This window comes from Muscardinus avellanarius, assembly GCF_963383645.1.
Source record: "Muscardinus avellanarius genome assembly, chromosome: 1".
Taxonomy (NCBI): domain Eukaryota; kingdom Metazoa; phylum Chordata; class Mammalia; order Rodentia; family Gliridae; genus Muscardinus; species Muscardinus avellanarius.
In genome coordinates this window covers 30,011,960-30,026,396 of record NC_137786.1, presented here as the reverse complement: position 1 = coordinate 30,026,396, position 14,437 = coordinate 30,011,960, and the positions used below count along the sequence as shown (strand labels likewise).

At 37.6% G+C, this 14,437-nt stretch overlaps 1 protein-coding gene across 2 annotated transcripts in view; it reads left to right on the top strand.

The window, feature by feature from the left end:
• The window catches only part of SLC45A2 (solute carrier family 45 member 2), a gene marked incomplete at its 3' end in the record, with an annotated part of 47,257 nt that overhangs the window by 28,814 nt on the left and 4,006 nt on the right, over positions 1-14,437 (top strand). For both annotated transcript variants that reach the window (XM_080718980.1, XM_080718979.1), the window contains exons 4-5: positions 12,125-12,268; positions 12,927-13,050. In XM_080718980.1, coding sequence (XP_080575106.1) covers positions 12,125-12,268; positions 12,927-13,050 — 268 coding nt within the window. The remainder of the gene's footprint in view (positions 1-12,124; positions 12,269-12,926; positions 13,051-14,437) is intronic.

Genomic DNA, 14,437 nt, shown 5'->3' with positions numbered 1-14,437 from the left:
GGTTAACTAGTTTTGCCATTTGCTGAATGCTTTTGGCCCCTTTGTCAAAAATCAATTGGCTGTAAGTGTGCGGATTTGTTTCTGAATCTTCTATTCTGCTCCATTGGTCTATGTGTCTGTTTTTGTGCCAGTACCATGCACTTTTTTTTTATTACTATAGCTTTGTAGTATAGTTTAAAGTCAGGTATTGTCATGCATCCTGCATGGTTCTTGTTGCTGAGACCTACTTTGGCTATTCTGGTTTTTTTTGTTCTTCCAGATGAATTTAAGGACTGATTTCTCTATTTCTGTGAGGAATGATCTTGGTAATTTAATGGGTATTGCATTGAATCTGTAGATCACTTTTGGAAGAATGGCCATCTTGATGATATTTATTCTGCCTATCCATGAACATGGAAGATTTTTCCATCTTCTAAGATTTTCTTTGATTTATTTTTTCAATGTTTTATAATTTTTTTGTAGAGATCTTTTACCTCCTTGGTTAGACTTACTTCAAAGTATTTCATTTTTTTTGTGGGATATTCTGAATGGAATTGTTTTTTGAATTTCTTTTTCAGTGATTTATGGTTGGAATACAGGAAAGCTTATGATTTTTTAAGACTGATTTTGTATCCAGCCACTTTGCTGAAATTGTTGATCAGTTCTGTAAGCTTTATGGTTGAGTTTGTTGGGTCTTCTAAGTATAATATGTCATCTGCAAATAGTGATCGTTTTAGTTCTTCTTTTCCAATTTGTATTTTTTGAAGAAATTTAAATGACCAATAAATGTATGAAAAAATGCTCAACATAATTGGCAATCAGAAAGATACAAATCAAAACTACCCTGAGATTTCACCTAACTCCAACTAGAATGGTAATCATTCACAACACAAACAACAAATGCTGGCAAGGATGTGGAGAAGTGGGAACTTTAATACATTGTTGGCAAGATTGCAAATTAGTGCAACCACTTTGGAAAACAGTATGGATAATCCTCAGAAGAATGGGAATGAACCTACTATATGATCCAGCTTCTGGGTATCTACCAAAAAGAATGGAAACTACCAAACTAATGCATGTATATCTATGTTCATAGCTGCACAATTCACCATTGCCAAACTATGGAACCAGCCAAGATGTCCATCAACAGATGAATGGATTACAAAACTATGGAATATGTACACAATGGAATTTTACTCAGCCATAAAAAAGAACAAAATTACATCATTTACATGGAAATGAGTGGAACTGCAGAACATTATGCTAAATGAGATTAGTCAGTAATAAAAAGTAAGATATTGGATGCTCTCCTTAATATGTGGAAGCTAGGGAGAAAGTGGGTCATAGGAGAAAGCAGACAACGAAGCAGAAACCATAGATGAGCAAATAAGGCAACCTGAGGCGAATGGGAGGGGGTAAGGGAGAAATTTCCTAATGTACATGATGTACATTCTCAAACATATCAAAGTCAATAACTAAGCCAAACATGAGAAGGAGGGAGGGGAAGGGATTGGGGTAGGAATTGGGGAAGGGCTAAAAGAGTGATGTGTATTACTCTACCATCTCAGACTCCATTAAGAAGTATGACTACAATGCACCAATAAAAATATTCAAAAAATAAGTAAAAATATTGACTCCTTAGGGATATGGTACAAAAGACTCACTCATTGGCAAAGAGGTTGCAGAAGACCAGAGTTCAAATCTTGTTTCCTTCATTTGACTGATTTGTGTTATTCATTCAACAAATAACAAGCACTGGTTGTAGGACAGCCTGAAGATCAGGAACATGTGTGTGTTCAATTCTGGCTCTGCCACCTCTAGAATGTATGACCATGTACATCTATATATCTATAAAATCAGAAAGTAATTCCATCTACCTGTAGGGGTATTGTACAGGTTACATGAGATAATCCATGTGGAGTTTCTTACAGTGGTTCTCACCACATTGTAAGGCAGTAGGTTTAGATGCTCTTATTATGAGCCTGAAAGAATGCTTACTGCTCTAACCACAGAGAACACAATCTATGTTCTGATCTCTGCTCTACTCTATGCAGTTTTAAGAAAGTTTCAGCTAGGCCAGTGGGGATTCCTCCAGCCAAAGTTGGCCCATAGAGGAGTCTTAAGTACTGGTACTAGTACCTTCCGTCTTGCTTAGTCACTGGTAGCAAAGAGTAGCTCTGGCAGGAATGGGTGGTGGGTCTGGAGACACAGCTGTTGGGGCTGTCAGTCAACTATGCTTTATCTATCAGGGAATCTAAATGGCACATTTTCATGGTGCCCACCAGTGACACAACAATTCCTATTGGTTTATAAGAGAGGGAGATAATTGTGCCTCAGCAGACAGAGCAAGACTTCTTAGAGAAATCACCTTTGATTTGTACCTTAAGTAATGGTTAAGTTTTGAATAGGTAGAATTTTGGAGAATGAATATTCCTGGAGGAGAGACGCACATCAATAAAGCCATAGAGATAAAAACAACAATAGCAACAACAATAAAAAACAAATCTGAAGTATGTTTGAATAAAGTAGAGGTGGTAATAGCAGTGGTAGCTATGTTTATATCAGATAAAATAGGCTTTCAGTCAAACACTTTAAAAACCAGGGGAAAGAAGGTCATTATGTAACGGTAAAAGGATCAATTCGCTAAGAATAAGTGAATTATAAGTGAATAAGAGAAAGTTATAAGGCATTGAAGGAAAAAATGAAGACACTAATAAACAGAAAGATATTTCATGTTTATAGAATGAAAGAATTAATATCATTAAAGTGTTTGTATTACCCAATGCGATGTACAGATCCAGTGTAATCCCTATCAAAATTCCAATTACATGTTTTATTCACAGAAATAGAAGACAATTCTGAAACCTATATGAAAACTTCAAATGACCTAGGATAGTCAAAGCAATTTTAAATAATAAAAGAACAAAGCCAGAAACATCATATTAGCTTACTTTGAAATCTACTACAAAGTTATAGTCATCAACACAGCATGGTACTAGCATAAAATTCAACACAGTCCAATCGGATAGAATAGAGATCCTAGAAATTAATTTTTACATTTATGGTTAATTGATCTTTGACAGAGATGCCAAAAACCCTCAATGGGGAAGATTTCTTCAATGACTAGTACTGGGAAAACTAGATAACCACATGTGGAAGAAAGAAATTAGCTTCTCATCTCACACTATTATACAAAAATCAGCTCAACATGACTAAAGACGTAAACACAAAAGCTGAGACCATAAATCAACCAGGAGAAAACATAGGGGAAAAATTCCTTAACATTAGTCTGGGCAAATATTTTTGTTATCATCCCAAAGTACAGATAACAAAAATAAAAATAGATAATTACATCAAACATAAAAGTTTTCACACAGCAAAGAAAACAACCAAAAGAGTGAGCAAATAAACTGTGGAATGGGGACTATATTTGCACATTGTACAGCTGACAAGGTGTTCATATCCAAAACATATAAGGATCAAGACTCAATAGCAACAAACAAAGTAATTTAAAAATGGGCAAAATACCTTAAGAGATATTTCTCAGAAGAAGTCATAAGAATGGCTAACAGATATACTAAAAATTAATATTACTAATTATTAGATAAATATAGGGTAAAACCTCAGAAAAATATCTTGTTATGCCTGTTAAAATGACTATTGTCAAAATGAACAAAGATAACAAATGTTGAATTATATATAAAGAAAAGAAAACTATTGTACCTGTTGATGAGAATATAAATTGGTACAACCATCGTGAAAAATAATAGTCAGGCGTGGTTGTGCACACTTGTAAGCCCAGCATTTGGGAGGTAGAGACTGGAGAATTGCAGTTCACAAACAGCTTCAGCTACTTAGGGAGGCCCTTCACAACTCAGTGAGACCCTGTTTCAAAAAATAAAAAGGCAATAGGACTGGATGTGTAGCTTGGAGGTACAATGATTCTGGGTTCCATCCCTAGTACCACCAAAAAAAAAAAAAGGAATTTATTTAGAAATTTAAGAAGAGAACTATCATATTATCTATCAATCTGCTACCATGTTTATGTATCCAAAAGATATGAAATCAGTATGTCAAAAAAACACTCTTATTCCTGTGTTTGCTGCAACACTGTCCACAATAATCAAGAAATGAAATCAATCTGAGCATCTATCATAAGATAATTGGGTAAGGAAAAGGTTGTATGTATACACAATGGAAAACTATTCAGCCTTAGAAAAGGAATTTCAATCATTCATGACAAGATGGATGAAACTGAATTATATTATGTGAAATGAAATAAGTCAGGCACAGAATGACAGAGATTGCATAATCTTGCTTATATTGTGGAGGCAAAAAATTTGAATTTGTAAGTTCAGAGAATAAAATGGTGCTTACCAGAGGCTGGGAGAAGGGAGAAATGGAAAGATGTTGGTAAAAATATAAATAAATAAAAGCAAAAAATTTTAGTCAGACAGAAGTAGTAAGTTCAGGAAATCGATTTAAAATTTTTTTTTCATTATTTTGGTACTGGAGATTGGACCCAGGGGCATTCTACCTTCAGACCTATTTCACCCCTAGTCCTATTCTGTTTTTATTTTAAAACAAGGTTTTACTAAGTTGATGAGAGTCTCACTACCTGCTGAGGCTATCCTTGAACCTGTGATCCTCTTACTCAACCTCCCAAGTACTGGGATTACAAGTGTGTACTACCACAATTGGTTTTCAAGAAATCCATTATATAGTTAATAGTAACATATTGAATACTTGAAAATGTCTGAGAGATTTCATTTTCACCACAAAATAATATGAAATGATACATAAGTTAAATAGATTGATTTAGCTATTCCTCATGTATACATATATTAAAACATCAAGCAGAAAAGTTCCCTGTTATTCATAAATTCTCTGTTATTTTTGTCATGTTGACAGTCATTCTAACAAGTGTGATGTGTTATCTTGCTGTGGTTTTAATTTGCATTTCTTCAAATACATATGACTTTTACTTGCCAATTAAAAATAATAAAGAAAAGAGAATCAAGTGGATAGCTATAAAGCTCAAGAGGAGAGTGGTCAGTTGAGGGTGAGATAGGCTGAGGACTGGGTCAATCCTCAGATTTGGCAAATAGGTAGTAATGTGAAAACTTTAAGTTTCAGGAGTTTTGTAGTTTGGAAGACTAGTAGCAAAGGTTTTGAGAAAATAACTCAGTAAAAAAAATTAGTGAATATAATAGAGATAAAAATTGCTAGGGATGACCATAAGTATTGGTTAGTGAATGGAGCAAGGTCTTTGGAGAGTCAAATACGAGTCTCAATCATGGGTCTCAAATGAGTTAAGGTATAGAAGACACCAAATAATAATGGTTTCTAAGATATTAGTTCACTTCTCTCTCCTTTAAAAGTTCAAATGGATGATGCTGAGGTGATCTAAAATTCTACAAAGATCCGGTACCCCTTCTAATTTGTTGCTCTGCATCTTGAACATGGAACTTTTAGTTTTGAGGTCTAGGATGGCTTCTTCAGTTATTACTGTTATGTCTATATTTCTTTTAGAAGGAAGGAAAGAAAGGAAGGAAGGCAGGGAGGAAGGAAGGAATAAAGAAAGGAAGGATCCTCCTTCTTTTTATGGATACAACTCAAGAGTTGCAAATATTACTTCTGGGTACTTACTTGGATAATTGACCACAACTTAGTAATACAGCCACATGAAGCTACAAATAGATGGTGAATATTGCCTGGAATAGGAAGTCATCAGCCCAATTGAAACTTCTATTCTTTATAAGAAAGGGAGGGGAGAGTCGCTGACAACTCACTGGCTCCACATCCTGGCAGCTATACCTTTGGTATATTAACCCACTAAGCTCAGTTTGTTTGTCCATAAATTGAAGACAATTGTTACACCCCTTATAGAGGATTTCTAATAATTAAATGCAATATTAAATGTGAAAAAACTTATCCTGGTGACTTCCAAATAGTAGTTTTTACCTAACTCTACTTTCTTCCTTTAAAGCATCACATATGTAAAATAAAATCTAGGTAAGATAAGATTTATTGCTAGGGCAGAAAGAATTTAGAGAGTATACTTTCAGAAATTAAAAATAATAAACTAGGGATGATGGTGCACAACTGTAATCCTAAACTTAGGAATGGAGACAAGAGGATTGCAGATTTGAGGCCAGCTTTAGCAATTTAGTGAGACCCTCAGCGACTTAGCAAGACCCTGCTTCAAAACAACAAAAAAAGGGCTGAGGTTGTAGCTCAGAGGTAGAATGTTTCCGTGTTTAAAACTGTGCCAAAGGAGCCAGGCATGGTGGCGCACACTTGTAATCCCCGTGCTTGGGAGGCTGAGACAGTGGGATCATGCAGGTTCGAAGCCAGCCTCAGCTGCCTTAAGAGACCCTGTTTCCAAATTTTAAAAAGTATAAAATAGGTCTGGGAGTGTAGCCTGGAGGTAGAAGGGTTTCCAGGAACCCCAGTACCACCAAAAAAAAAAAAAAAAGAAAAAAGCAACAAAAAATTACAAAATAATAAAAAAAACTAATTTTAAAATACCAAATATTTAAAAATGAATGCAGTTTTATTATATTCAGGCTTCCCTTTTATGAATTCCTAGGGTAGACTTACCCATTTTTGAAGAAATCTACAACTCCTCCACTGTGGGCGTTCCTTCATTTGACCCTGGTATTTTGATATTCAGTCCTCTCTTGGAGCCTTTTCACCAGACATACCTGCTTGATAATTTGTCTCCATCTTCCCTACTTGATGGTGAGGGAATTCCCTGGCAGATGTGACCTCTGTTCCCCTCCAAACCCTGACATTTATCTCAGTGGCTGGCATGCAGGAATCTAGCAACAGTAGTCTATTGTAGTTTGTTGAATTAATGCATTAGAAACAGTTATGTGAAATATGGCTGTTGCTGGAATTTTGGGGTGAATAACAAGAATTATCAGAAAGAGTTAGACTGTGTGGTTTATTCATTCATTTATTCACTCATTCTGACCTTCATTCATTCAATAACTCTTAACTGCCAGTACTAGGTCCAGGCCAAGCACCAGGAAACTGCAGCGATGAAGACTGTGCCTGCCCCATTGAGCTATTATCTAGCAAAGTATGACCCTGTGTTGCTTTACTTCCTCAATGAATGTTGAATTTTAAATAATTTTAAATTCACAAAAAAGCTGCAGAGATAGTATAAAGAGATTCTGTTCTATACATTACCAGCTTCCTCCTAATGTATTGTCTTCCTATATATTTGTCAAAACTAAAAAAAAAAAAAAAATTCCCTTTGGTCTGATACTATTAAATGAACAGCTGACTTACCTGGATTTCATCAGTTTTCTCACTAACATTCTTTTTTCTATTCCAGGATCCAATCTATGACACCACACTGCACTTAGCTAAGCAGTCTATAAAACAAGAAACCTTTTTTTAATGGTATTTTAAGAAAATAATTCTTGCTGCTTATAGTGAGTAGAGAACCGTATTTCCATTTATTCAGTTATATCTGTGAACAAAAGCAATAAATCTTAGCTTCAGGTTACAAAAGTCTGTAAATTCTTTTCTCAGGGTAAAGTTTTCCCTCCAGTATTGCTGGCTCTAATCATTGTCTTGTCATTTTTTTCTAAATTAACAGAGAAGTAAACCTCAACATTGCTTGTGTGTAGATTGGCAAAATGCTTACTGAAGCAGAGTTGGCGGAGAGGAGGCCTCACTCTGAACACGACTGCCTTACAGTTCATTTTCTGAAACAAAAACTGAGTTCTGTTTCCACCATGCCATCAGATAAGGATATAAAGGAAGAGAATAATCTATTAATCTGATCCCAAATCTTAAGGAATAATGAAGAATCGTTGTGAGGAAGCCTTTGCTCTATCGTGGCCACACAGCAAACAGAGAAAATAGGAGCATTCCTGTCTCCTGAGACCTGGGCCAACCACCTTTCCCTACAACACACTACCTGGGAGAGAGCACTATAGCCGTCCTTGTCTATCCTTTGCTAAACAATCAGATCTCTAAGATTATTAGTTAGACGGGAACCCCATAACCCGGTGCAGTATTGTGTAAGGCAAGAGGGAAATCATGGAATGACCACATCACAGAACCTTTGAGATTATTATAATGTGTGTGCCTTTTAAGATTTCTGTAAAATATAACCTAGTGGACAAAATATGCATACCTAAAATATACTCCATTTTGGGAAAAAGCTATACACATATGGAGAAAATATGGACAGGAAATATACCAAAAATGTTTACTGACATTTTTTCTAAGTGATAGGCTAACGGCTGGTTTTGATTTCTCCTTTATAAACCCTGCAAAATATATCCAAAATTTCTGTAATGAAAATAAAAAACAAAAAAAATAATGAAAATAAAGAAAATAATGATATGGCTTAAGGAATAAAACAAAGTAAGTTTTATTAATGATATGTATTACTCTGATTATATTTTCTTCTTTCTTTCTTTCTTTCTTTTTTCTTTCTTTCTTCCTATCTTTCTGTCTTTCTTTCTTCATAGTACTAGAAAAGTGTTATACCACTGAGCAACATCCAGACCTTTTAAAATTTTATTTTGAGACAGGCTCTAAGTTGCCCAGGCTGGTCTCAGCTGTGTGTGTGTGTATGTGTGTGAGTGTGTGTTTGTGTGTGTGTGTGTTTTATACTGGAGATTGAATTTAGGGGAATTCTACCTCTAAGCTACACCCTCACCCTTTTTTATTTTTTATTTAGAAACAGGGTCTCACTAGATTGCTGCGAGTCTCACTACTTGCGGATGCTGTCCTTTAACCTGTGATCCTTCTGCCTCAGCCTCCCAAATACTGGGATTGTAAGATGGCAGGTGTGTGCCACCATGCCCCACTGGTTATCTGCCCTTCTGATAGATGGAGACTCCCTCTGAAAAAGTCACCTAGCATGTGAGATATGCCCACTAAGAAGTTTTTTCTAAAATTAGACAAATCAAGGGAGTAGAAATCTTTTGAAAGACATGAAACTATCCACCTTAGTAATTAAGTAATGCATCATTGGGAAAATGTTAAAGGACACAAAATTTCAGCCAGACAGAAAGAATAAGTCCAAAGCTTTCTATTACATAAAATAGTGGCTATATTTAGTTTATATTTAACGAATTTTATAATCAAAAATTGCTCCGAGAGAGGTCTTAAGTGCTCTTACCACAAATAAGTGGGAAATGGGTGAGTTACGCACATGCTAATTAGCCTCATTTAGCTATTCCACAATGTATATTTCAAGACATCACATTATGTATCATCAATATGTGTAGCTTATGCTAATTAAAAGTAAAAAAATAAGAAAATATGCAACAAACTTTCTAGTGTGTGCCACGTATACAGGCTCTGTGTGGTTCTGTCATTTGGTTTAAAAATAAAGAAGCAGAGCTGTCTCTTAGGCTCAAAGCCAGGCATGCTGCATTTCTCTTCCTAATGCGCATCTTGGGAGGTCTCTAGCTAAGCAGTGGGTGGCTGCACCCTGTCAGGTCAGCTCCAGGGCCAGGGCTGTGCTGGTTTCTCCAAGTTATTGCTTTCCAAAGTGAGGGTGGCTGTGCAATTTGAGAACTGAGATTTTTCTTTTTAATGACAAGAGGTCTGAATTATTTTTCAGTGTTCATCCTGGAATCATAAAATCATCTCCAATTCCTCCATGCCAAAAAATATTGCTCTTGTCAACATTTTATGAATAGTCTTCTTTTGGGGATACTTTAGTGGAGTGCTTTATCCCCCAATAACTCAGCATCTTGTTCACTTATAAATCCACCTCCCTCCAGTCTCCAGTTGACCGTGATGCTGAGTACATGCAGTGAAACAAACCGCAGCGGTTCAGAAACACTGAAAGGGCTTTTCCAAGGGAATTGATGAGTCAGGGATAAAATGCCTGCTGAATTTTCATTCTGAGTTAAAATTCCCAAAGGAGCTCTGAATATGTACATCACCAGCTTTTACAGAAATACTAGGCACAATCTGAAAGCTCGTTTTTATTTGTGGAAGAAAGGAAAATTAGGGTAACAAAGAAGGCTAAAAGTTATGTATAAGGCAGAAAGCATAAGTTGATAGTTGGAATGAGGCTGAATGCTTGCCTGACAGATTCACTTTCCCAACTGTACATTTTGGGAAAGAGGGGGAAGAAAATTACTTGATTTGAAAGCATGAAAACCAGACTGTTGTTCCCTGGGCCTTGACTAGCTGTTTCTTCCTGTGTTTGGGAGAAAAGTGGTAATTCTGCACTACATTTCTGTTACAGTCACCCCTTATTTTGACAGGTACCAGGTTCAACATGCAGAAGACAGTTCTCCTAATTGCAGGGAAATGTCTTTATTTTTCAATGCTGATTAAGTATAAGAAAAATAGCACAGTTAAATACTATACGATAAATGAATTTTAAAATATCAATGTACACAATCTAAAATGAGTATATCTAATCTTCTACAATGAAGAAGCAAAGAGAATCATCATATGAGGTAAAGAGTTATAAAACCATATGCTATTATAACTAAAATATAAAAATCTCAGGAGATTACTTGATAAATAAATTAGCTAGGACTCAATTTCATTATGTCAAGATTCTTGGTGTGTGTGTGTGTGTGTGTGTGTGTGTGTGTGTGTGTGTGTGTTACTAGAGATTAAGTTCCAGGGACATTCTACCTCTTACCTATACCTATAGCCCTATTTTTAATTTTTAAAATTTTAAAATAGGGTCTCACTAAGTTGTCTAGGGCCTCACTAAATCGCTGAAGTTGGCCTCAAACCTGTAAACCTATTTTCACAGCTTCCCAAGACTGAGATTACAAGCATATGCTACCATACCTGGCTGTTAAGATTCTTAATAAATAAAGATCTGACAAGAACGACCCATTATCTCATCATAGCTGATGTTTGTAGTCTTGTGTTATAAGGCAGCTAACTCCTTAATATTTCTGAGGTTCCTTTCTTCTTTTAAATGAGAAAATGTTAAAAGTTATTTCATTCTTTGTATTTCAGAACAGTTGTGGCAAGTTTTAAGTTTCTCAATCTTTTTAGTTTTCTGAAACTCCCAAATAATTGTAGCTCTTGTTTTAACATAAGCAAAATCTAAGTTGAAGAATTTTGAGCATGTATATTCATCATTAACACATGCATCTGTGTTTAGACTGTTCTATATTGCTCATACTTTGACCCAGGGTAAAGCTCATTTACATGTGTCCACTTTTGGCAGGATTCAGAGAAATAACCCTGCAGCAGGCACCTGGCCAAAAGTAAGAAGCTGACTGATTGCCTGTATTAGTTTTCTATTGTTGAGAGAAATTACTATAGACTTAGCAGCTTACAACAGCATTCATTAATCTCACAGCCCTGTAGGTCAGGAGTCTGGGTGGGCTCCACTGGGCTCTGCTAAGGTCTTTCAAGGTTGAAATCAAGATGTCAACAGAGCTGTGTTCTCATCTGCTCTTTGAGCTTCTCGTGGTATAGGACTGGTTCCTGTTTTCTTGCTGATTATTGGCCAGTGGTTGCTCTCAGCCCTTCAGGACCACTTTAACGTCCTCACCATATGGCTCCTTCTATCTTCAAAGCCAGCGACTTGGGCTTTTAACCACTCTGACTCCTGCTACCAGCTAGAGAACATGCTTGCTTACAAAGTGCTTAAGTGACTCAACTAGGTGACCTGGATAGTCTGTCTTTGATTAACTCAACTCAAGGTCAACTGATTAGTAACCTTACTTATATCTCTAAAATTCATTTGGCATGTAATGGGCCTTAATCATAGGGGCATGTCAGGGATCTGTCCTTGACTATAAAGTCTGTCTTAGATTTGATCTACCATGCTTTCAGAGTCAAGAAATGTAAGAGTTATAATCATCCGTGGAACTTTGTCCTCAAACAGCAGCATAATTCAAAGATAGATTGCTAGATATCTCTTACATCTTGGCCTAACGCTGTTCACACTTTCTTTGGTCACAAAAGCCCTATTCTGGGCCTGAAACTGCTAATAAATCACTCATATTTAGCAGAACACTGGGTCTGAGTCTAGTCCATGGAAACCCAAGTGCTAGGTCCAGAAAAAGTGACCCTGTGTGATGACCATCGACAGATTGGTACCATGGCTGTGAGCTATGGCTCCCACGGTTGACTGGGTTTCTCCCTTAAGGTCACACCTCTGCTTCATGTTATATTCCAGACTCAAACAACAATGACCATGAAGTCCCTCCTGAGAGCGCTGGTGAGCATGCCTCCCCACTACCGCTACCTGTGTATCAGCCACCTCATTGGATGGACTGCCTTCCTGTCCAACATGCTCTTCTTCACAGATTTCATGGGCCAGGTAATGAACATGTCTGTGTACATGCTCATTGGCTCACACATCAATCCCCCAATCAGCACCTGTTGAGCCTCTTCCGGGTTAGTCTCTGGATGCAGAAAAAGGATCCATAAAAGTACCTTCTAGGAACTAGCTTACAGACAAATTCTAGAAGCAAGCTGCTATACCTTGCACAAATAGAGGATGCTATAAAACCTAGTAGTACTTGATCAAATGCTGTGTATAGGGGGAAACAACTGTAGAGAGCATGGTAGGCTTCATAGAGGAGGCACAGTATGACTGGGCCTTGATAGGTGAGTAGGATTTGCAGAGATAGAGGACAGGGAGAAAACTTTCCAAACAGGAACAGGATGGCTGTACCAGAGGCTGGGATGTGGGGTTGCCCAAGTCAGGCAGGACCAGATGTTATGGGGGAGGAGGGGTGTTAAGGACCCAGGGGAATGTTGATTTGATGCATAGACATTCGGCTTCCTGAAGGTCCTCAGAGGGTGGAGTGATAGGGTGAAAGGGTGACCCGATCAAGGTAGAATGAGCTCTCAGCCCTAGGAAGGGCCCCTGTGGCAAAGTCATGTTGCTCCCAGGGGGTAGAGAAGCAGAGTGCATGAGAAGGGTCCCTGCCTCACTGTATTTGTTGCTCGACAGCCCCAAACCTCTCTTTCAGATTGTGTATGGCGGGGATCCCTACAGTGCGCACAACTCCACAGAATTTCTCGTCTATGAAAGAGGGGTTGAGGTTGGATGCTGGGGTTTGTGCATCAACTCCGTGTTTTCTTCCCTGTATTCTTGTAAGTCTCCCTCTCCTAAGGGTATTTTCTAAAGAGTCCAGCCTAGCAGAACCCAGATTTTTTTTTTATTTCTGTATCTATATTCTTCCCTTTAAAATACCAGAGGCCAGGTGTGGTAGTGCACCCTTGTAATCCCAGCATTTGGGAGGCTGAGACAAGAGGATTGTGGTTGGCAGCCAGCCTCAGCTACTACTTAGTGAGGCCCTTTGCAACTCAGTGAGACCCTGTTTCAAAATACAGAATAAAATATAGGGCTGGTGTGTAGCTCAGAGGCAGACTGCCCCTGGGTTCCATATCCAGTACAGCAATAAATAAATAAATAAATAAATAATAAAAAATTAAATACCAAAGGACAAGAGAAGTTTGGTCCTGAAATCTGTTGACTTTTCTCTGTGAATAAAGCATTCCTTGCCAGACTTTTAGTCTTTGTACTGATGCTTCCTAAGTTTTCCAACCTCTGTTTATCCTTTGCCTTCTGCTTTATACACTTGTAAAAGATTCAAGTGTTGATGGTATCTTTTAGGTGTGGAGATACCTTAGATTACATTTTCTGCATAAGTGCAATCATTAAGCAAACAGGCTTTCCAAGGCTTACTCTGAAACTCACCTAAATTTCCACTGTGTCTATACTCAGCCTTAGCAGCGGCCCTCCAGGCCTGGGATAGTGTCACAGTATCAGCAATGCCTCCTGCCGCCCGTTTCCAACACTTGGTATTCACCCGGTGACCTCAGACAGTGTTTGGTTTCACAACTGCTTTAAATTTAATACAAGTTATGTTTCTTTTCTATGAGGTATAAGCTCAATAATTATTTGGATAAATCTGGAATGTTTCATTCCTGAGAAGGTACATTTCAAGTAGCTATACACCAGTTCCTGTTCACCAATACAATTAAGTAGAGGAAATGTAAGGAATGTACAAATTAAGAACAACCAATTAAAAAGGAAGATCAAATTTTTAGGGGTTTTCCCTAGTATTATAGAAAATATTATAAAGTGGGTTAAAGCACTTAATTTTTATATTTTTTGTTTGTTTTTTGAGACAGGGTCTCTCTATGTCTCCCAGGCCGGTCTTGAACTCCTGGGCTCAAATGATCCTCCCACCGCATGCTCCCCAGTAGCTGGGACTACAAGCATATGCCACCAGCCCAGTTTAATTAAAAAAAAAAAAAAGCTCTCCCCATCGGTGGCCTGGTGGTGCATGTTTGTAATCCCAGTACTTGGGAGGCTGAGACAAGAGGATCACAGGTTCAAGGCCAGCCTCAGTAACCTAGTGAGGCCTTGTTTCAAAACAAAATATAAGGCTGGAGTTGTAGCTCACAGGTAGATCATTCCTGGGTTTACGCTCCAGTACCAGACACACACACACACACACACACACACACACAC